General features: G+C 41.4%; 1 protein-coding gene across 1 annotated transcript; it reads left to right on the plus strand.

The window, feature by feature from the left end:
• The first annotated feature begins 2,278 nt into the window (after positions 1-2,278).
• LOC143886112 (subtilisin-like protease SBT3.9) lies at positions 2,279-9,347 on the plus strand. Its single transcript, XM_077390079.1, has 11 exons — positions 2,279-2,608; positions 2,720-2,811; positions 3,614-3,711; positions 3,819-3,974; positions 4,281-4,392; positions 5,227-5,770; positions 6,703-6,800; positions 6,926-7,165; positions 7,773-7,887; positions 8,066-8,282; positions 8,723-9,347. Exons 1-11 carry the CDS (start codon positions 2,513-2,515, stop codon positions 9,289-9,291), a joined length of 2,337 nt encoding a protein of 778 aa, XP_077246194.1. The 5' UTR covers positions 2,279-2,512; the 3' UTR covers positions 9,292-9,347.
• The last annotated feature ends 11,724 nt before the right edge of the window (positions 9,348-21,071 follow it).

Here is a 21,071-nt window from a genome sequence, read left to right on the forward strand (position 1 = left end):
ATCCAGATAATCACAATAAACAGACTCGATTCTGTGCTTTGATGTAACAAATAACAAAGTAGAAAACAAAAGCAAAATAAGTACCCATACACTCTCCTCCACTATGAGAGGATCGGCTACAGATTTTTTCAACCTTTCAAATATTACATCAGAATCAATGGAACTATATGAGGCAAATGACTGCCTGAATAGGGTAATTTCAGACTTACCCGATTTAATTGGGTCCCCCTCTATGGGCAATCCAAATATGGCACCCACATCAAGAGCAGTAAATGGTACCGATTGCCCACCAAGTTTAAAGGACCTGGCCCCTGTCTCCCAAGTAGGAATCAACTCTTCCAGCAAGGCACAGTTTATAGGCATGTCATCTATTCTCCACACTAATGTGGAGAACAGAGTTCTTCCCAACACTGCTAGATGCTCCTTCCTTAAGGCTAATTATTTGTAGTAGTTTTTAAATTTGGTGGCACTACACCTTGAATCATACAGAACCTGCAAACAAGACGACGTAATTAAGCTCTTCAGTTGCAATCAAAATCACACCTAACATAACTACGCAACCCATCTCAACGAATGGTAGTTTTACTCTTCAGTGATGAAGACTTAAAATTTATCTGCGAAGGTAACAGAATGTAACACAAAGTACTAATTCATAAACTAAGTTCTGTACCTATTCGGTGGCATACAATAGGGTACACCACCGAAAACGCTACCGGAAATTAATATCACGCCAGTGCTATATAATAACGAACAAAAGAACTACATAACGCCAGCGTCATTTCAGTACGCCACCGGAAACGCCAGTGCTATCGACTTTACCAAGTTTAGGTAGAATAGATAACGCCACCGGAAACGCCACCGAAAATGCCAGTGCTATCGAATTTACCCAGTTAAGGAGGCAAGGTGGAATCGATAGCGCCACCGGAAATGCCAGCGCTATCGAATTTACCCAGCTAATGATGCAAGGTCTAATCGATAGCGCCAGAGGAGACTCCACCGGAAACGCCAGCGCTATCGAATTTACCCAGTTAATGAGGCAAGGTCGAATTGATAACGCTACTGCTACCGGATACGCCACCGGAAACGCCACCGCTATCGAATTTATCAGCTATTTACACAAAATTGAATTGATAACGCCACTGGAACACGATAGCGCCACAGATATTATGCTCACAAAGGTAAGATACGTGATTCGAAAATGCCACGAAGTAGGTGATAAAGCCACTGTTATTTTAAGTGTTTTTTTCACATGACCATTTAATCTAGAAAAGGACATTACTCCGGTGGGGTCCCCGCGTTTCTTTTCAGATATCACGTTACTTACAGTTACAGTATAACATGGAACATGAAAAAAAAATCATTCATGCCTCTCTCTCCATCCTTCCCTGCTTCACTGGTGATTCCACGGGAGGAACCTGCGGAGTTGGTGTAGTTGTTGCGGCCTTCTAGGATCTCTTCGGGGCCATTTTGCCTTTAGATTGGGGGGGGGGGGGAGAGGATTTGATGAATGGAGGGAGTTTGATGAACAAATGCAAGGGTGGGTTGAACAAACTGTTGAAAGGAAAGGGTTCGAATGAAGAAGATGGTGAATACAGAGAGATGGAAATGGTTGAAATGAGAGGGGAGCGCAAAGGGTGGGCGGTATTAGTTTAAATTTTTAGTAACGTTGGCGGTATTAGTAAAGGACGCCACCGTTCCATGTAGATGACCACGTGTCGTGGATCCGACCGTCTATGCAAATTGGCGATGACGAAGATTTAAACGAACCCAAGAGACTCTGGGTTCAAAGGGAAATTTCAAATCCAAACCAAACCAGCTGTCAACAAAGGTGCCACTGTTCGGAAAAGTATATTTACGACGTGTCAAGCATTCTTCCGTCTGCAGTTATTTCCGACAGCCAAGATCCAAACGAACCCTTCTATCGGTTCAAATACACATACAGACGAACCTAACAAAACCTCGTGCAGTGCGCCAAACGTAAAAGGGGGTGAGATGCATTAAATACAGGGGGTTTTCCCTCCTAAGAAAATAATAAAATAATGAAAAAGTGAATGATGAGGACCAACATACGAGGACTCCATCTTGGTCTTGATGATGTCAGAAGGGTATTGGGGTCTTTTGCCACTCGATTTTGAAGAATCGCCCGTGTTTCATTCTTGTTTTAAAAGGTGCCCAAAATCCGTAATTCCTCGAAACATATGGCAGCTTTATGTACTTTTCTCTTGGAAATATGAATGAATAGGAGTCAAATTCAAATGAACTAATTTTCCATCCCTTCCAAAACCAGGCCGGTTTCATAAATCTTTCATTCAAGACCCAAGTCAATGCACCATAGAAAAATCCCAATCTTATTTTGAATTTTCTTGAACCGTTGTGTTGGAGCTTCCACCAACAACCAATGACAAAATGACACATACATAGTGGTAGTGGAGCAGCTGTATATACTGGTGGGACCAAACAAACAAACCCCAGGAACTCCAATTTTGTTCCTTTTCTTCTACCTGTAATTTTCATGCTTGTTAGGAAGCAAACAATGGGTCGAGCTTTTCTTATGTTTCTTATTTTTGCTCAGCTCCAGTTTATCATCTTGCCAATCTACGCTAGCAGTGTGGGTTCTCTGTGTTTTTGTTCGTATTGTTGTAATTTGTAGTAAGAGGGGACATGATTGTGATTTAGTACAAAATTTCTTGCTTTTCTGAAGTGGGTTTTCTCTGTGTAGGTTTACATTGTTTATATGGGAGAGAGGCACCAAAACGATCCAAAACTCACTCTGGAGTTGCATCATGAAATTCTTTCGGCTGTTCTTGGAAGGTTGGTTTGGACGTTTGGTGATGCTTAGATTTTATAATCCAGGATTGCAAAATTCTAAATTTCAGAAGTTAAGACCCGAATTTTATATGCTAAAACCTTGGTTTATAAGCTAAAACATGGATTTTACAATCCTGAAAATGTACAATCTAGGTTTTATTCTATCAATTGTAGGTTTTAGCTTGTAAAATCCAGGGTTATCAATCCTGGATTATAAAATCCTTGTATCCAAACGGCCAATAGTTTGAACAATTTCATGGGGATAATTTTAGTTCTTTAGTCTGGTTCATTTGTAGGAAGGCGGCCTTGGCGCAACGGTAAGGTTGCTCCATTGTGACCTGGTGGTCACGGGTTCGAGGTAACGGAAACACCCTCTCTGCAAAGCAAGGGTAAGGCTGTGTACATCTAGCCCTCCCCAGACCCCGCAATGGCGGGAGCCTCGTGCACTGGGCTGCCTTTTTTTAGTCTGGTTCATTTGTACCCTGATTTTACAATCCATAAAATGTACAATCTAGGTTTTAGCTTACAAAATCCAAGTTTTAGCCTATCAATTTTAGGTTTTAGATTGTAAAATCCAGGATTATAAAGTCCTTGTACCCAAACGGCCACTAAAACAATTTCATGGGGATAATTTTAGTTCTTTCATCTGGTTCATTTGTTCTATTGATTATGTCTCTTCTCTTAAATTAGGATATATTAAACAATTCTAAGTGAAGGAAAAAAAGATGTTCAAGCTACATAACTTCTATGCACATAATATTGAAACCCAACTGATGTACCTTTTTTTTTTATGAACTTACTGTAGCAAAGAAGCAGCTCTGGATTCAATCCTATATAATTACAAGCATGGGTTTTCGGGGTTTGCTGCTCTGCTAACACATTCTCAGGCGAATCTAATTGCTGGTGTGTCAATGAACTCTTCTATTTTTCAATGTAATAGGATTTTTTGGTGACCTCATGGAAAACATACGATTTGTTTATGTTCTTGTAATGCAAAAAAACTGATGCAGATTTCCCTGGGGTTGTTCGTGTCATGCCCAATCATATTCTTAGTTTGCATACGACTAGAAGTTGGGATTTTCTTCAGCTGAAGCCTGAGCCTTTTAGTGGTCTTCTTTCGAAGAGCCGGTCGGGTGATGGATCGATTATTGGTATTATGGATACCGGTGAGCTTATGACTTGAATATGCTTGTGGGCATGGTTTTAAATTTCAGCCAAAATTTCGGATTTTGGCTGGGACCGACACTGAAAGTACATTGAATCGGTGTCGGTCCAAATTTCGGCAAAATGTAATTTTTAATTTTTTTTCTTCCGAAATTTACTTTTTTCCCCAAAATACCGAAAGTTCGAAATTTCGGTTTCCACTGTGGCCAAAACCAAAACTGAGACCGAAACCGAAATTTCAAAGATTGCTTGTGGGATTGGTGTTGTGCTAATTGCATAAATGATCCTACGTGTGGCTTGCCATATAGGAATATGGCCTGAATCTGAAAGCTTTAAAGACGATGGTGTGGGAGAAGTTCCATCTCGCTGGAAAGGGATTTGTCAAGAAGGAGAGGAATTCAACTATTCTAGTTGTAATAGGTCAAGTAGTTTTTCCTTTAGCTCTTGGATTAATTTAATTTCCTTATGTCATTGTTATATCTATCGCCATGATGGTATTTGAAATCTATGTCTATGGTCCTGCGTATGGTAGTTGTAATGCTCAGTTTTCCTCTACATGTAGGCTGATTCCAAGCTCTATTAGAGTTGGTACTTTCACCCTTGATTTTCATTTTTGAATTTCCCAAGAGTGGTAATTCAAAGAATGCCTTCATGTTTTCTACAAAGACTAATGATTCTCACTTACGCAGGCCATATATGTATCTTTTCACATCAGGCTGTACAGATAAATAATGTTTCTCTCTTGCTTGTTATTGTCTTTGGAAGCCATTTTCTAGAACTTCATCTTAAGGGACCAAAAAAAGCATGATAAACTTCACCTGAGGGGGCACCAAGGAGCGATAGAGGGAGAGAGGGAGGGAGAGAGAGCGGTTTACGGGTAAACAGAAACATCACATGATACAATGGTATAAAAGATAAAAAGATGATTAGTATCCCTTTACTTTCTAGAGTAATACTCACATAAACATATTCCCATTCTTGAACACATTCAGTAATCCACAATAAGTCCCCCATTTGACTATCTTTTCTCTGGCATTCTTCTCTCTTTACTCAGACCATGATTTTCTGGAAAAGACAGTATTTATATCATCACAGTGCACGATAATTTTCAGTGCTTATCTCACATATACCATCATAAATTCTAATGGTCTTAGCTCTTTCTCATCTCCAATATTTGTTTTCTGAGAATTATTCTCAACTTTTCTAATTTGCAAAGGAAATGGACATTCATAGTGTTCTCCCTGTATTCTGCAGGAAAATTATCGGTGCACGTTGGTACGTCAAAGGATATGATGCTGAATTTGGGAAGTTGAATACAAGTGGCATGGTTGAGTTTTTATCTTCCCGGGATGCAGTTGGCCATGGGACCCACACATCATCTACGGCAGCTGGTGCTTTTGTAGAAAATGCAAGCTTTATGGGTCTCGCTCAAGGTTTAGCAAGAGGAGGTGCTCACAGTGCTCGATTGGCTGTGTACAAAGTCTGTTGGGGTACTGGTGGCTGCAGCTCAGCCGACCTTCTTGCTGCTTTTGATGATGCCATTTCTGATGGCGTGGATGTAATTTCGGTGTCTCTGGGCTCGTCACCTCCCCTATCTGCTTATGTCGAGGATGTGGTAGCTATTGGATCCTTCCATGCTGTTGCCAAAGGAATAACTGTAGTCTGTTCTGCAGGGAACTCTGGTCCTTACTCACATACAGTTATAAATACTGCTCCTTGGATTATAACTGTTGCCGCAAGCACAATTGATCGGTCTTTCCCTACTGCAATCACACTCGGCAACAATCAAACTCTAGTGGTATTTTTCAAGGATTTAAATATCGGTTTCGGTGGAAATTTTGGCCGAAATCATGTAAAACCTAGATAAAAATTTCCACCGAAATGTATAAAATTTCGGTTGAAATTTCTGTAATTTCACTGATCGCGGTGGACATTTCGATAATTTCGGTGGAAATCTTTGATTCAATGTACTTTCAGTTTCGGTCCAAAACTGACACCGAAATATTTCAGCCGAAATTTTGGATTTTCGTCGAAATTTAAAACTATGGTGTTTTTTCCTTTTCCATCTGCACTGGACAGTCATGTTTGCGCACGTATTCATTTGTTTTCTTATGTCTTGCTGAGTGTCAAAACTGCATGTGTGTCTCATTTGTGCTCTCGTAAATGCATGTGAGAATATGAAATTTGTTGGATACTCTCCCGGGTGTTGAGGGAAAACTATAGCCTCAGGCAAAGGAATTAAAAGATCTATGGATTGAGTCAGACTCTATGCTAGCAGTCAAGGTCATCATGGGTCAATAGACTCAATACAACTGCCCATGGAGAAAGATGCATTTTATCACAAATCCGAGCGATCTTATCTCGATTCAACTCGTGGAAAATATCCCATATGTGGAGAGAAGCAAATTGTGCTCCCGATTTCCTCTCAAAGGTCGACTGCCCTTGTAAAGGAGAGTCCATTACCATAAAGGCCATACCTTCTTTTCTCCTTGAAATTGTATCACTTAACTCATATGGAGTCCAATTCATGCTATTATAATTCTTATTTTTTCTATAATATTCTGGTCGGGGTCCTGCCTACCCATAAAAAAGAAGAAGAGAAAACTATAGCACTAATATGTAAAACATCCATGTCCAAATTTTAAATTAATGTTTAGTGATTAACCTATTCTACATAAAGAATCCAAACTTTACAGAAGGATCTCTAAGACAAGTTAATATCTCATACAGGGCCAAGCTCTGTATACAGGGAAGCATGTTGGCAAGTTCTACAGAATAGTTTATGGAGAAGACGTTGCTTCCTCTAACATTGATGATGATAGAGCAGGGTATGACATATGTGCCTATGCTGTTACTTTAATTCATATCACCTTGTTTTCTTTCTTTCTTTCTTTTCTTTAATCATACCTCTTGCTCAATGCTCATTCTCTTAAAGAGTTTTTTTTCTTTGCAGAAGTTGTGATTCAAGATCTCTTAATGCTACTTTAGTGAGAGGAAAGGTGGTTCTCTGCTTTCAGTCCCGACTACAGAGGTCAGTTATGGTTGCCATGAAAACTGTTATGAAAGCTCGGGGTGTTGGGCTTATCTTTGCACAGTTTGTGACAAAGGATGTCACTCCTTCCTCGCGTATCCCAATTGTCCAAGTGGATTTTGAAGTAGGAACATGTGTGATGACTTACATGGAGAAAACAAGGTAGTTCCTAAAATCTGATTAGCTTGTCACGTGTAATAACTTCATTGTAGTAGTCTATGGATTTTCATTGCTATAGTAGCTATTTTACTTGCATGGATTTTTACACTAGAGATGGGCATATCAAACAAAGGTGCATCATCCATTTTGAAGTAACTGAGTTCCATCTCATGACAGTATTTCCCTTTAAGCTATTCGTTGATAGCTATGTCACAAATATCTCCGATTTTTTCAAAATATAGCGATTTTATTACGACATTTTGATAAAACAATAAAATCCCAAAATAATCCCTAGAATTTAAAAAACATAGCGATATTTTCATTTACTATGATAATATTGTGATAATATCACGATATTTTTATGATATTTTTTATTTTATATTATTTACTTAATTTATATATATTTTTACATATTTTAAATGATTTTATTTTTATCGTTTTTTCCCGATATAAACCAGAAAAAAAAACACAAATTTAATATATCCCTAGACCGAGAAATTCCCGAGAACCATATTTGTGACATAGGTTGATAGCACGTTCTCTTAGAGGGCCTTGTATGCTCTTTCGGGAAACTAAGTTTAAAAGTACTAATGGATTGTTTATCTTACAGAAATCCAGTTGTTATGTTTAGCCCTACAAAGACAGCTGTGGGAACAGTGATTTCCCCAGAAGTTGTGTTCTTCTCTTCTCGAGGACCCAGTTCCCTATCTCCCTCAGTGTTGAAGGTGCTAACATTCTTTTACAGGATTTCTCTTTCAGCAGCAACATATTCTTACATTCAGTATTTAGGAATCTGAATGTAATATGATTGTGTGGTGTTTAACCTCATCAATTCATTGATTTATTTTTTGCCTCTTCCTAATTTCATGCTTAATTAGTCGTGTAATTGAATATTTCATGCAGCCTGACATTGCTGCCCCTGGTGTGAATATCTTAGCCTCATGGTCCCCTGCTTCCTCTTCCTCAACAGATACAGATCACCACCAACTTCCACTTAATTTCAAAATTGAGTCAGGAACCTCCATGTCCTGTCCCCATATATCGGCTATTGTGGCACTGCTCAAATCTATTCACCCCAGCTGGAGTCCTTCAGCAATGAAATCTGCATTGATCACAACAGGTAGGAAGAACCTGTTTGACAAATATCTCTGATATTTTCAAAATATCACATTTTTTATTGCAAAATATTGGTAAAATGACAAAATCCCAAAATAATCTTCGATTTTAAAAACATATCGCTATTTTCATTTCTATAATAAAATATCGCGATAATATCACGATATTATCATGATATTTTTACAATATTTTTGTTTTTTATTTTCTTAAATTTATATATTTATATATTTTTTATATAATTTTATTTTTATCATTTTCCCGATATAAAACCAAAAAAAAAAAAAAATAATTTAATATATCCCGAGATTTTCAGATTTTCCCTTGTCGAGAAATTCCCGAGAGCAATATTTCTGACACAGGGAAGTACTACTGGTACCTTTTCATTTTCTTTCATTATTATGTACGATTGAAGTGCAAATTCCCATTAATGAACATATCTACCAGCCTCCGTAATAGATGAATATAGTCAAAGTATGGTGGCAGAGGGAGCTCCACACAAGCAGGCCGACCCATTTGACTACGGAGGTGGTCATGTTGATCCTAACAAAGCTTCAGACCCTGGTCTCATATATGACATGGATGTCTTAGACTACGTATACTTTCTTTGTTCCTTGGGCTACAACAACTCTGCTATTAGCTTAATGACCCGGCATCACACCATCTGCAGTAAAACATCTCGGACACAAGAAGACCTAAATGTACCATCTATTTCCATTCCAGAACTGAGGAAGAGCTTTATGGTTTCAAGAACGGTTACGAATGTGGGCCCAGTTTCATCCGTCTACACTGCCCATGTCGAAGCTCCTCCAGGGGTGAGAGTATTTGTCAAACCTTCAATCTTATCATTCAATTCCACCGTGAAGAAGTTACAGTTCACGGTAAGTTTCCACTCCCGTTTGAGAGTGCAAGGAAGATACTCTTTTGGAAGTCTGTCATGGGAGGATGGGGTGCACATAGTGAGGATTCCATTAGTAGTTCGAGTTGTTATGGATGAGTTTCGTGTGGAGAGATGAGGCATATTGAATAGTATGAGCATTTGTCTCGACTTTTATATTGTGTTTCATTTTTATTTGTGTCAATTTAATGGAATGCACGAAAAAAATAATTCAAAGGTTTGAAACAAAGGCAGAGAACACGACGTTATAAAAACCAGGGATAGAGAAAACTGTAACTACAATGAAAAGAAACAGACAGAAATCTCCGATAAAATTTTGGAAAATACTGAAAACATAATTATGCACACACACACACGTACACATAAATAGTTAGTAGTTCGAAAATGCCCGTATGAAAATGCAAAAAGAAGAAATGAATACAGTGTGCTTTGTTTGGTGCATCATGTAATGAAACAAGAAGAGAAAAAGATTAATTTATACAGATAATTGTTTTGAACAAGGGAAATTTTCACTGATAAATTGAATATAATGAATGCAATAAACTATAATACAGTTGTGAGAGCCGGTTTTTCCTGTGTTTGCGTAGGACGACAGGGATCATCACAATCGGGTTTTACATAGGGGATGTTATTTGATTTGCGCTACTTGCGGATTCGGGACCGTAGTCATAACTTAGCAAGTTTAGAGAAACTCAGAGTCGCCACCTAGGTTATGGCCTAGGACCCGTGTCTATTCTTCCAAGGAAATGAGTAACGACTCAAATTTTGTTGGAAGAATAGTAATCAGGGGTTCCTTTGCTCTGGGCCTAGAACCTTATATTTTACTCTGTTTGCTTAAGGCACGGTCCTTACAGATATCCAGGTAAGTATTGTTGTTACAATTGGGGAAGGTATTAAGCACCCCTTTCGCCCTGCTTATTCTGGTCTCTTAACTTAGATTGACAGTTTGGAAGGATTTGAAATGAAATAATTTGACTTTTTATTTTGCTTGTTAGATTATGTTTAATCCCATATATAAATGGAGTGAATTTACAAAAGAAAACAAAAATAAGCGATAATTAACCTGATCAGTGTTGTAAGTTGTTTACGGCTCCGAAAGGAACTCACAACTATTCACAATCAGGTTAACTTGAATCAGACGGAAAATGATTGTACATAAAGTAAAAATAGGGCAGAGGGGTTTATAACACAAGTTCAGGTGGCAATTTGTGCGCCCCAAATCTTATGATGTCACCACCTCGTACTTTACTGTGCAGAAAGCTGTAAATTGCAGAAAGTAAAGAACAAGTCAGAGGGATTTACGCCACAAGGTATCGGCCGTATCAGAACGACTCTTATGACATTTCAACCTCGTACCTTACTTGTGCAGAAAGCTGTAAAGTGTTAGAATTAGTAAAAGGCATATAGAGGGGCTTGACACCATGAATGATGAAACCCACCCTATAAGTTTCGTAAATATACAACATAAAGTAAATATGGTTAACCTGATTGATATTGTAAGTTGCTTGCGGCAGAGCTTGATTTCGCAACTTGCGACACATATTAACTGAAATTAGATGACAAAGGGGGAGATAAAGGGGCTTGACATCACGAATGATGAAACCCACCTTGTCCGTTTGGTAAATATACAACAGAAAGTAAATATAGTTACTCTGATTGATATTGTAAGTTGCTTGCGGCAGAGCCTAATTTTGCAACTTAGTCACGACTCAGATTAACTCAAATTAGATGGCAAAGGGGCAGATAAAGGGTCTTGACATCACAGATGATGAAACCCACCATATCCGTTTTGTAAATACACAACAGAAAGTAAATATAGTTAATCTGATTGATATCATAAGTTGCTTGCGGCAAAGCCTGATTTCACAACTTACTCATGACACAGATTAACTCGAATTAAGTGGAAAGGGGCAGATAAAGGAGCTTGACATCACGGATGATGAAACCCACCGTATCCGTTTTGTAAATACACAACAGAAAAGTAAATGGATTACTTATTTACATTTTTTAGGGTTTATTCTTACCACTTTGAGAGTTGGGCAGCGTAACCACGCTTGTGTTGAAGAGAGGGGCCTTCGGGGCTGCGGAGAAATTGGCGGCACAACAGCACTGTATAGTCGAATTGCCTCTGAGTTTGTCGAGATCTCAGTAGAACAACGACGCTACTATTGAAAAGTAGCTCAAAGTTCTGCGAAATTCGGCAGAACAACGGTGTAAACAAGAAAAAAGACGCTCTGAACCTTCGGAACTTCGGCGAACTGTCGATGTCCGAAAGGAGCTACGTAGTGTTTCTCTACTTTCTCTCTTCTAAAGCAAGCTACCTAGGGTTTCTGTCTGATTTTCTACAGGGGTTTGGGGCTTGAAAAATGGAGAAATACACTGAAAGAAGGTGTGTACACCTGAGGGGAGAGAGAGAAGATGGATGATAAAAAATCTTACCCTGGTAAAAAACATCTGGTTTGGACCAGAATTCGTCTGGGACGAATTTGCTGATGACATCACCCATAAATATCTGGGTGATGTCGTCCTCGGTTGCCGCGATAGGGAGGGGGTAAAAAATATCTGGTTTCGACCAGAATTCGTTTGGGATGAATTTAGTGATGACATCACCAATAAATATCTGGGTGATGTCGTCCTCGGTTGCCGCGATAGTTCGTCTCTCCTCTGTTTTGTTTTATAGTGTTTTCGTCTCTTATCGGTACTTTCGGTCGTCTATATCTCTTCCGATTGGACTCCGATTCGCACGTGATCAGGTGTGGACCCCGATCCGAGAGAAGGCGGGGGGACGTGCCCCCAGACGAGTCTCAGGATCATCCACGTGAAGGAGAGCTCCACTAAGGAACTCTCGAAATAGTGCCCCTCACAGCATGAGTGGCAATGTAAAGTGAGATACCTCTCGATTCAGGGACTAGCCTGGATTCGAGGCGTACCTTAAACAAAGAAAGAGTCGCCATCCAAGGAAGTAGACCCTGGATCCCATGATGTGCTCTGTCGCAACAGATAACCAGAGATACAAAAGGTCCGTGCCTGATGACGAATGGGGAAGGGGTTAGGCGCCCCCAATTCGCCCAAGTCTAAGCACCTGGTCTCTTATGCCATTTATTATTAACTTTGAAGAATTTTGGGCGAAAATCATGCGAAATGGGGACGAATATCCCCGAGATAATGTCTAGCTAATCATGCATGTCTCGGAGATGAATGAGAAGCACACACAAAAGAAATGAAAGACATGTCACCTAAGAATAGCTAGGTTAAGAGTGCCATGCCTAGTTGGTGTCTAAGTTCTAATGGGCAAACACATGCATGCTAAAGCTAAAGGTATAGGGTCTGTACATGAAAGTAAGAAAACACAACAAAACACACAACACAATACGACTTCACACACGACTCGACACGACACACCCAAGACTCTAATGCGATACTTGACTCGGACCAAGATGGCCATCCATCCTGGCTGCACTACGTATCCCGGCCTCGGGAAGAATCAGAGTCAACGTAGTTCGACGACCTATGCTAAACTACAATGCCTAACCCTCTAGGACCGCTATCCTAGACTCGATCAACTAGACCTGACTAGTTTTTAAAGCTTCTTGCGCCATTACTTAAGTTCAAGTGAATGATAATTTTTAGGACTCCCTATATGCCCTAACTAATGCAAGTGGGCCCTACACCCTGTGTGTGACTAGGCTGTGCGTCCTAAGGAAAACCATGGGCTATCTAAGCGCGTTCTAGTCTAGCCATCGGATCGACTAAGTGTCTAGCCAACCACGACTCGAGGCCTCCTAACTCTAGGGACACTCACACGACAAGACATACCATATCAACACAATCAGGACAGACTCCTAACTTTAAAACACCTCAAATAGCTAGGACGGACTCCTAACTCTAGGGGAAGATCTTTTTGAAAAGATTTTGAAGAATTTTTATATTTTGGGAAGGTTTGAGAGGTTTTGAAGCTTATGGAAGTTTTTGAAGTTGTGAAAGTTGTGAAAGTTGTGACTGAACTCAGGATGCCAGCTGCACGCCTGAGCTGCCTACGTACCCCTCAGCTAGGGATCAAGCCATCCGTAGTTCGGACTAGATTTTCCTAACTACACCTAATGACTCGAGATTTTTGAGATTTTTTTTGGTTTTTCAGATGTTTTTAATGTTTCTGACTCAAGAGGATAGAATCTTACCATCATAAGGGTAGGACAGACTCCTGATATCCCGCAAAGGTTGGACAACATCCTATGCTTTGCGAGGGAATTGGACAGAATCACGACTCTGCAAGGGTTGGACAACATCCTATACCTTGCGAGAGCGGATAAAAATCACATGACTTGATGAGAGGATGGACAAAATCCTAACCCCTATGATGATAGGACAGACTCCTGGAAGACTGAAGGACTGACTCCTATGCTGAAGACTGACTCATATACGATAGGACAGACTTCTATGCTCTATAGAGGTTGGACAGACTCCTTAACTCTATGAGGGTAGGCCAGGCTCCTAAACCCTAGGATGGTAGGACGGACTCCTAAACTCTATATGACAGACTCTAAAGAGGAAGAAATCCTTTAACCTGCGAAAATTCTAAGGCAGGAAGGGAAAGGGGTTGGCTCAAGAAGCATTTCGTCATAGCCTGAACCCTACGGAAATCTGGAAATGAAGGGGAGCCAGAAAACAAAGGGAACCATGAACCCTATAAAGATCCCAAAAGGTGAAAGAAACAAGAAATAGGGTCAAATTATGAATGAAATTGCGGGACTCATACCATACACATTCTTTAAAGGGAAAGAATAGGACAAAATGCCAACCATATAGACGTCCCAACAATGATATCAACTGTTGGGTTGGGATGAACTATTAGAGGCTTGGTCCTATATACAAAGGGTGTTAGAATTGCTGCTCGTAACATACAAGAAATGAATTGAACGAGATAGATTGAACATCTCCAACATCTGTCTACTCATTCGACCTATTAGGAATTTTCCATTTAATGGACATTACTAACAGACAAGATCAGTTTGTGAACTATTAAAGCATAGTACTGATAATATCTTAAAACAGGGGGTTGATATCTGCAACATGAACAAACAACCATGAAAATCAATTGCACGAATGGGAAACCACACCGTAGTGCCATTACCAAAATGCAGTGGCGTGGATATCAATCCCCTGTAATCAGTCCATGGAAATGATACCTCTAAAATTACAGTCTTACAATTACACTAGCTCATCTTGTTTTTTTACCGAATCAAAATATCAAGGAGACTAATCAAATGTAGGGCAAAAGGCATCAAAACTGAAATCAACTTGTGAACACTGAACATTACCAAATAAATTTGTAAGAAATCTCAAAGCCCTTGGGATCAGCTCTACAAGCATAGGGTATTGCTCAATCAACTTGCAACGACAAAGTATGAAGCCAAAATCAACTTACAAACCTATAGGGTCAACAAATCGAATTGTTAACACTAATTTCTCAATCATTTTATGATCAAATACCATCAAGGCTGCATTCATTACTAAAACTGAAATCAAGTGAGGATCAAACCACATCCACAAAATGCAGCTCAATGCAGAAATTCACACAGAGCGCATAAGGAAAAATTATCAAGAATGAGTTGAGTTAAAATTACCTTATATTAAAACCTCTCTGAGACGATTACCCCAGGGAAGAGAGCTCGAAAACAACAATTGAATCCTTCTTTCCTCGGCTCTCGAATCCTTCCTCTCAGATCTCTCGATCCCTCGCTGCTCTTGGATCTCCTTCTCTCTACTTTGATGAAGGAAATCAAACCCCCAATTTCATTTCTCTCTCAGCTCTCTCTGTTTATTGGTGATGGAGACGGATGTGGAAGAGGAGTGGAAATAGGGAAGGTCTGGTTGTAGAGGGAAAAGAAACGAAGTGGGTTTGGTGGATGAGATAGAGGTGGGTTTGGGCAGAGAAGATAAAAAAAATGGGTTTATTGGGTGGCAAAATGGTGGAGGCACGGCCGGAGTTGGGAGAGGTTTTCAAAATGGGTTTTGTGGGAAAGAGATGGTGAAGGCTACGGGTAGAAAATGGACGGCTGTGGAGGAGACTCGGCCGGAATCCGGCAAGTTTGCCGGATAAGGAGAGCGGAGCATCTTCTCTCTCTCTCTCTCTCTCTCTCTCTCTCTCTCTCTCTCTGTTGAATGAAAAAAAGGGAATGGGGAAAATGGGCTTGGGTCGGAGTCGGCCGAATTTGCAGAGGTTGTGGTGGCTGGGTTTTTAAGAAACAAGCTAATGGCAAATGATGTGGGTTTGATGGGGGTCGGATCTTGTTGTGAAGGGAAGAGAAATGAAGAAGATGGGGGAAATGGGTTTGATAGTTGCAGAGGTTGTGGGTGAAAGGGAGGGCTGAAATTTGGTGGTCGGAAAATCAAAGCTTGTTGCTGGATTTAATGGAGGTGGCGAGATGAAGATAGGGTAATGGTGATTGGTAATGGGGTTTTGAGGGAGGAGATGAGCGAAGAAGATGATCGGAGCTAGTGGATGTGGTGGTGGTCCGAAGGTGGAGGTGCGGTGAAGAAGGTGGGGATGGAAGATGGTGGCGGCCGGAGAACTCTCTCTCTCTATGTATCTCTTCTCCTCCTCTCTCTGTTTTTTCGATCTGTTTTCTCTCCCTCTCTTTTCAACGAAAATGAAGCTCCTCCAAAACCCTAATCGATTTGGGTTTTAAAGGAAAAAGGGAATGATAAATTCGTACCCCCTCTTCTTTACTTGGACAGCCCCTCCTAATGCATTTTTGGTTATTTATTTGGTGAACAGAGGGGGTCTGAGTGGAAAACGGGGGTAAAAATAAAGGAAAAGATTCTCTTCTCCCTACTCAATCCTAGCCTTTTGATTTGATCCAATGGCTGCTAAGGGTTGCTTACAACCAAAGTAATACCAGACTTACAAAATTACCCTTGTAAAGATAGCAAATCTCCTTTTCGCTCTGAAGAAAGAACATGATATCAACACACCAGATTTTGATATTCACACCAATTTAGCTCGTCTTGTCTGCCATTTCTCACTCGATTTCCGCAAAATTTTGCGGGCGCATTCCTTGGGGTTATGACAATCTTTTGGGAGTTTTGCACCAACTAAGGAGTACAATAGATTGGTAAAAATTCAGGTTCTCTCCTCATTTGGACCCACTTTCTCAAAATTTTATTCAACTTCGTGAGTTTTTATTCGACTTTGGGGATTTTAGGGCGTTGTCAAAATGGGGTGTCTACAGCAGGTCCGTTGGATTTCTTGTATTCAGGGCTTTCCAATGAACTAGATATCGAGTGCTTCTGAAAGACACGGTGTCGTTTGGGTTTCAAAAGAGAGTTTCAGACCCTAGGTTAACCTACCGATTGAGAGTGTTGTGTGCAGACGAACTTATTGGTTTAAGCCGTAAAAGACGGGTGTTGTGTAGACAGGCTTTTGGTTTGGATAAGAATCTACAACGCACTAGAACGCCCTTGTTGACGATCCTTTACTCCGACAGCATCTAGGGTTCCTCGAACAATGTGATATCTCACACCGGGTAAATCCTTAACTCTTCCTCCTCTTACTAAGACTACAGAATGTTCTTGTAAATTATGGCCAATACCAGGTGCCGGAAAGGGCGGGTGCTGTGTTAAAACAGGCTTTCGGTGGTTGAAAACATTGTTAGGTACCCTAAAGAGAGATTGAGATAAAGACAACTGGTGCTCCGGAACTCGTCGTAAGGTTCTTCATCGCGTCACCTATCACTAACACATCCTTCACAAAATTGGGTGTCTACAGATGCCCCTCTTTGGTATAGGGTGTAAGGCACTTGAATGCCAAAGTAAGGAGACAACAAAATTTTATCAATGGAGACTAATGATATGCTTGCAAGATTAACATCGGATCCTCAGGTGTACAACCGTCACTGAGGAGTCTTGCTATCAGGTCATCGAGTGGAAACCTCTCGCCGACGGTTTTTAGGGTTTTGAAGATACGACCGTTATAACGAGTCCTGGGATGGACGTCATTTCTAACAGCCGCGAGGGACAACGGGAATCAGGTTAAGGATACCTGAATCGGGGAGGGACCTCTGGGGATGTCATTTTGACACCCAGTGCGAACACTGATAATAGAAATGCCAAAGCGACACCTGTTGTTTGATACGATAGATCGTACACAAGATTTTGATACGACACTGTGTTTAAACAGTGTCTGATTTCGACAAGTTACCATGTATAAATAGACTTACTCGGGCTTTGATTTGATTTGCAAGACTATTGCAGGAGCAAAACACTGTTGGATACCATGTTATAACGGGTATACCGTGTATAAATAGACTATTGCACGAAAAAAAGCCTTCTAGAGAGCTACCGTGTTATAACGGGTCGGCTCAGATTGGATACCATGTGATAACAGGTTTATATTGGTTTGAAAGGGCTATCGTGTTCAGACAGACTTACCCTGAAGGCTAACGCATCGCAACGGGTTAGCTTGGATTGGATACCGTGCGGAAACGGGTTTACACTAGGTTGGAGGGCTACCGTGTGATAACGGGTTAACTCGGGAGAGCTAACGCATTGTAACGGGTTAGCTTAGATTAGATACCGTGTGATAACGGGTTGATTCTGGGTTTGAAAGGGTTACCGTGTTCAGACAGACTTACCTTAGAGGCTAACGCGTCGTAACGGGTTAACTCAGATTGGATACAGCGTGGAAACATATTTACACTGGCTTGAAAAAGGGCTACCGTGTTCAGACGGACTTACCTTGGAAAGCCATCGTAACGGGTTAACTTAGATTAGATACCGCGTGGAAACGGATTTACACTGGCTTGAAAGGGCTACCGTGTTCAGACGGACTTACCCTGGAGAGCTAACGCGTCGTAACGGGTTAACTTTGATTAGATACCACGTGGAAATGGATTTACACTGGCTTGAAAGGGCTACCATGTGCAGACGGACTTACTCTGGAGAGCTAACGCGTCATAACGGGTTAACTTAGATTAGATACCGCGTGGAAACGAATTTATGCCGGCTTGAAAGGGGTACTGTGTTCAGACGGACTTACCCTGGAGAGCTAACGCGTCGTAACAGGTTAACTTAGATTAGATACCGCGTGAAAACGGATTTACACTGGCTTGAAAGGGCTACCGTGTTCAGATGGACTTACCATGGAGAGCTAACCCGTCATAACGGGTTAACTCAGCTTAGATACCGCGTGGAAACAGATTATACTGGCATGAAAGGGCTGCCGTGTTCAGACGGTTACCTTGAAGAGCTAACGCATTGTAACAGGTTAACTTAGATTAGATAACGCGTGGAAACGGATTTACACTTGCTTGAAAATATTTCGAAAGACTCTTGCTGGAGATGCCTCATGGGGCTTTTGCTGGTTTTTGAATGTCTGGTTTGGTCACAAACTCTATTGTGGACGCAGGTAGAAACTTCGATGGGGACTTGGTTGCAAATTCCGATGGGGATTTGGTTGCAAAGTTTGCAGGGAATCTGAATAATTCAGGAGGGAAAGGTTGACATCTTGTCGATAGATTGATGTATTGATTCTAAAAGGGATGTAAACATCCGCTGAGAGATCTTGATTGATCTTGATTGATCCATGTTTGGATATGGCTTCCTATCAGGCGAACCATTAGGATTTTGTCATTCCCTGACTTCGCAAGGTGATTGATCGATTTGCTGGGTGAGAGACATCCTGACGTAGAATTTTGACTCTACTGGTGAGGAGGATTGCTCTGTTAAGGGAGGCTTTGAGTGGCATAAGATTGCCTTTAGAAATTTTCTAATAACGGGTAGACATCGGCATACTCAGCTGGGGAGAAACTGGGATGTTCGTGCGTTTCAGATTGAATTTGGTGCGGCACGAGACTTGTTTAAAAGGTGCTTAGGATTCCGCCGGGGATGATTTAGGATGCTCTGGCTTGTCTCCAAGGGTTCCAGAATCCCAAAGCAAAGGCTTGAGAGGTGGTTGATGCCTAGAGGATGCCTTACGCGGGCTTTGCAAAGAAGGATGTGTGAATCCTTGATTTATTCGGAAGTATGGGAGACTTGATTCTGCCGAGAACACTCCGAATAAACACACTTGAAAGATCCAAAGCTAATTGAATCCAAAGCTGAAAGATTGGCGGAATTCGCGGATGAAATGTTAGTAAAACGGGCAAAAAACGGTGACAACGACTGAATTGGGGGGGAATATTCCCTAAATTGAGGGAATATTCCCCCAAATTCATCTCAGACGAATCCCAATTTGTCTGGGACGAAAATGGGAGGGTTGTACGGGTTATAAATACCCGTACAACCTTCATTTTCTTCATTTTCTAACGAGTTGAGTTGGTTTCCTTTTGAGGTTTTTGACTTTTGTTCACGTTCTTCATGAGGTTTTTGAGTTTTCTTCAGCTTGCAGTAAATATGGTGTGCCGGCCTCTTATTCCGGGGAGAGACGTTGAGCTGGAGTCCTCAGGGGACGAGGAGCGGGATCGCGCTCCATGGTACCAGGGTACACTTCTTAGACGTACGGTTGGACACGTCTCGCGGTTTTTTAGCTTTTAGCGCTTGCTCTTCTTTAAGTAGTATAGCTGTTTAGTCATTCCTCATTGCCTTTGATACAGGCTCTTCCTCATACGGTTACGAGAGGTTGTCTGAGAGACACCAGGACTAGATGGGAGGTCTTACACCCCCGAGCTCCGGCATATATAGAGGGGATGGGTTTAGACATATTAGTCTATACCGATTCTGAGAGGGTGGGTACATGCTTCATGTTTGCTCTCGTCGAGAGATGGTGGGAGACGAGCCACACTTTTCACTTCCCAATTGGGGAAGTCAGGATGACTCCTGCAGCCTTTTTTGCACTGACAGGACTCCGGATGGGAGGGATCCCCATTCAGTTGACCGATGTTACAGAGGTAGATGTCAGGATGCTTCTAGGAGTGCCAGAGCACGATCCTCTGGACCAGGATGGTAGACCTTCACATGCTTATTTGCCGAGGCTCCAGAGGAGCCGATTAGATCACTAGCCAGCCAGACCAGAAGTTCCAGGAGATGATTACTATCGCCAGTTGGCGAGGAGCTTCGTTATGCGCCTTCTGGGCTGCACCCTGTTTAGCAACACAGGGAATACTGTTCGGAGAGAGTTCTTGAGCATCATCTGCGACAATGACAGGCTCGTGGAATACGAATAGGGAGGGTCGGCTTACGCTTATCTGATCCGTGAGATGGATGCTTTGTCACGAGACGGATCACACTCTCTGTGTGGTCTCTGGTACATTTGGATGGTACGCTTCTATCCCTTCTCTCTTTAATTTTGAAAGTATTCCAGCTGCTCCTTTATAATTCATTATTTATGTTGTAAACTGTTTAAGCAACTGAAATGTTTTTTGATGACTTTGAACAAGCATGGGCTTACGAGTGCTTCATCCTTCTTGCTCCTGTACCAAGGGAGCCGATGAGGGTTTTCTTTACAGCACAAAGACATTGGATAGTCGGTGAGATAGGGTCACGCCCTCTATACTCGGCAGATCAGGTTCTTCGAGCGATAGACCGCATTCAGTTGGATACTGTGAGTACTTTAATTTGCTTTCATTTTCAGTACTGCAACCTCTCAATTAGAAATATATTTGATGCAATTGATGCACGGCTCATGACTTGGCAGGTTCTGTGGAGACCCTTAGTTGATCACCCAGATATCATGGGTGATGCATATGCCTATGCGAGGAGCATTACTTGGAGAATGGTGGCATTTGTTTGCCACATGGGACTAGCCATCTACCTTCCTAATAGGATTGCCCGCCAGTCGCTAGGGCACAAGAGTCAGGGGATCCCCTATGATCATGCCGGGAGTTTGAGGACCATAGACTGGCTGCCTGAGGCTCACCGAGTGGTCCTACGGACAGAGGGATTCATCGTCCCGGACGACCA

Source organism: Tasmannia lanceolata, unplaced genomic scaffold, assembly GCF_043159265.1.
Source record: "Tasmannia lanceolata isolate RefF3 unplaced genomic scaffold, GAP_Taslan_0.1 ptg000011l, whole genome shotgun sequence".
Classification (NCBI taxonomy): Eukaryota; Viridiplantae; Streptophyta; class Magnoliopsida; order Canellales; family Winteraceae; genus Tasmannia; species Tasmannia lanceolata.

Coding starts and splice junctions, on each gene's coding strand:
- LOC143886112 (XM_077390079.1), top strand. CDS start 2,513: ATGCTTGTTAGGAAGCAAACAATGGGTCGAGCTTTTCTTATGTTTCTT. Junction 3,975..4,280: donor TATTGGTATTATGGATACCG/GTGAGCTTATGA, acceptor CTTGCCATATAG/GAATATGGCCTGAATCTGAA. Junction 8,283..8,722: donor ATCTGCATTGATCACAACAG/GTAGGAAGAACC, acceptor CATATCTACCAG/CCTCCGTAATAGATGAATAT.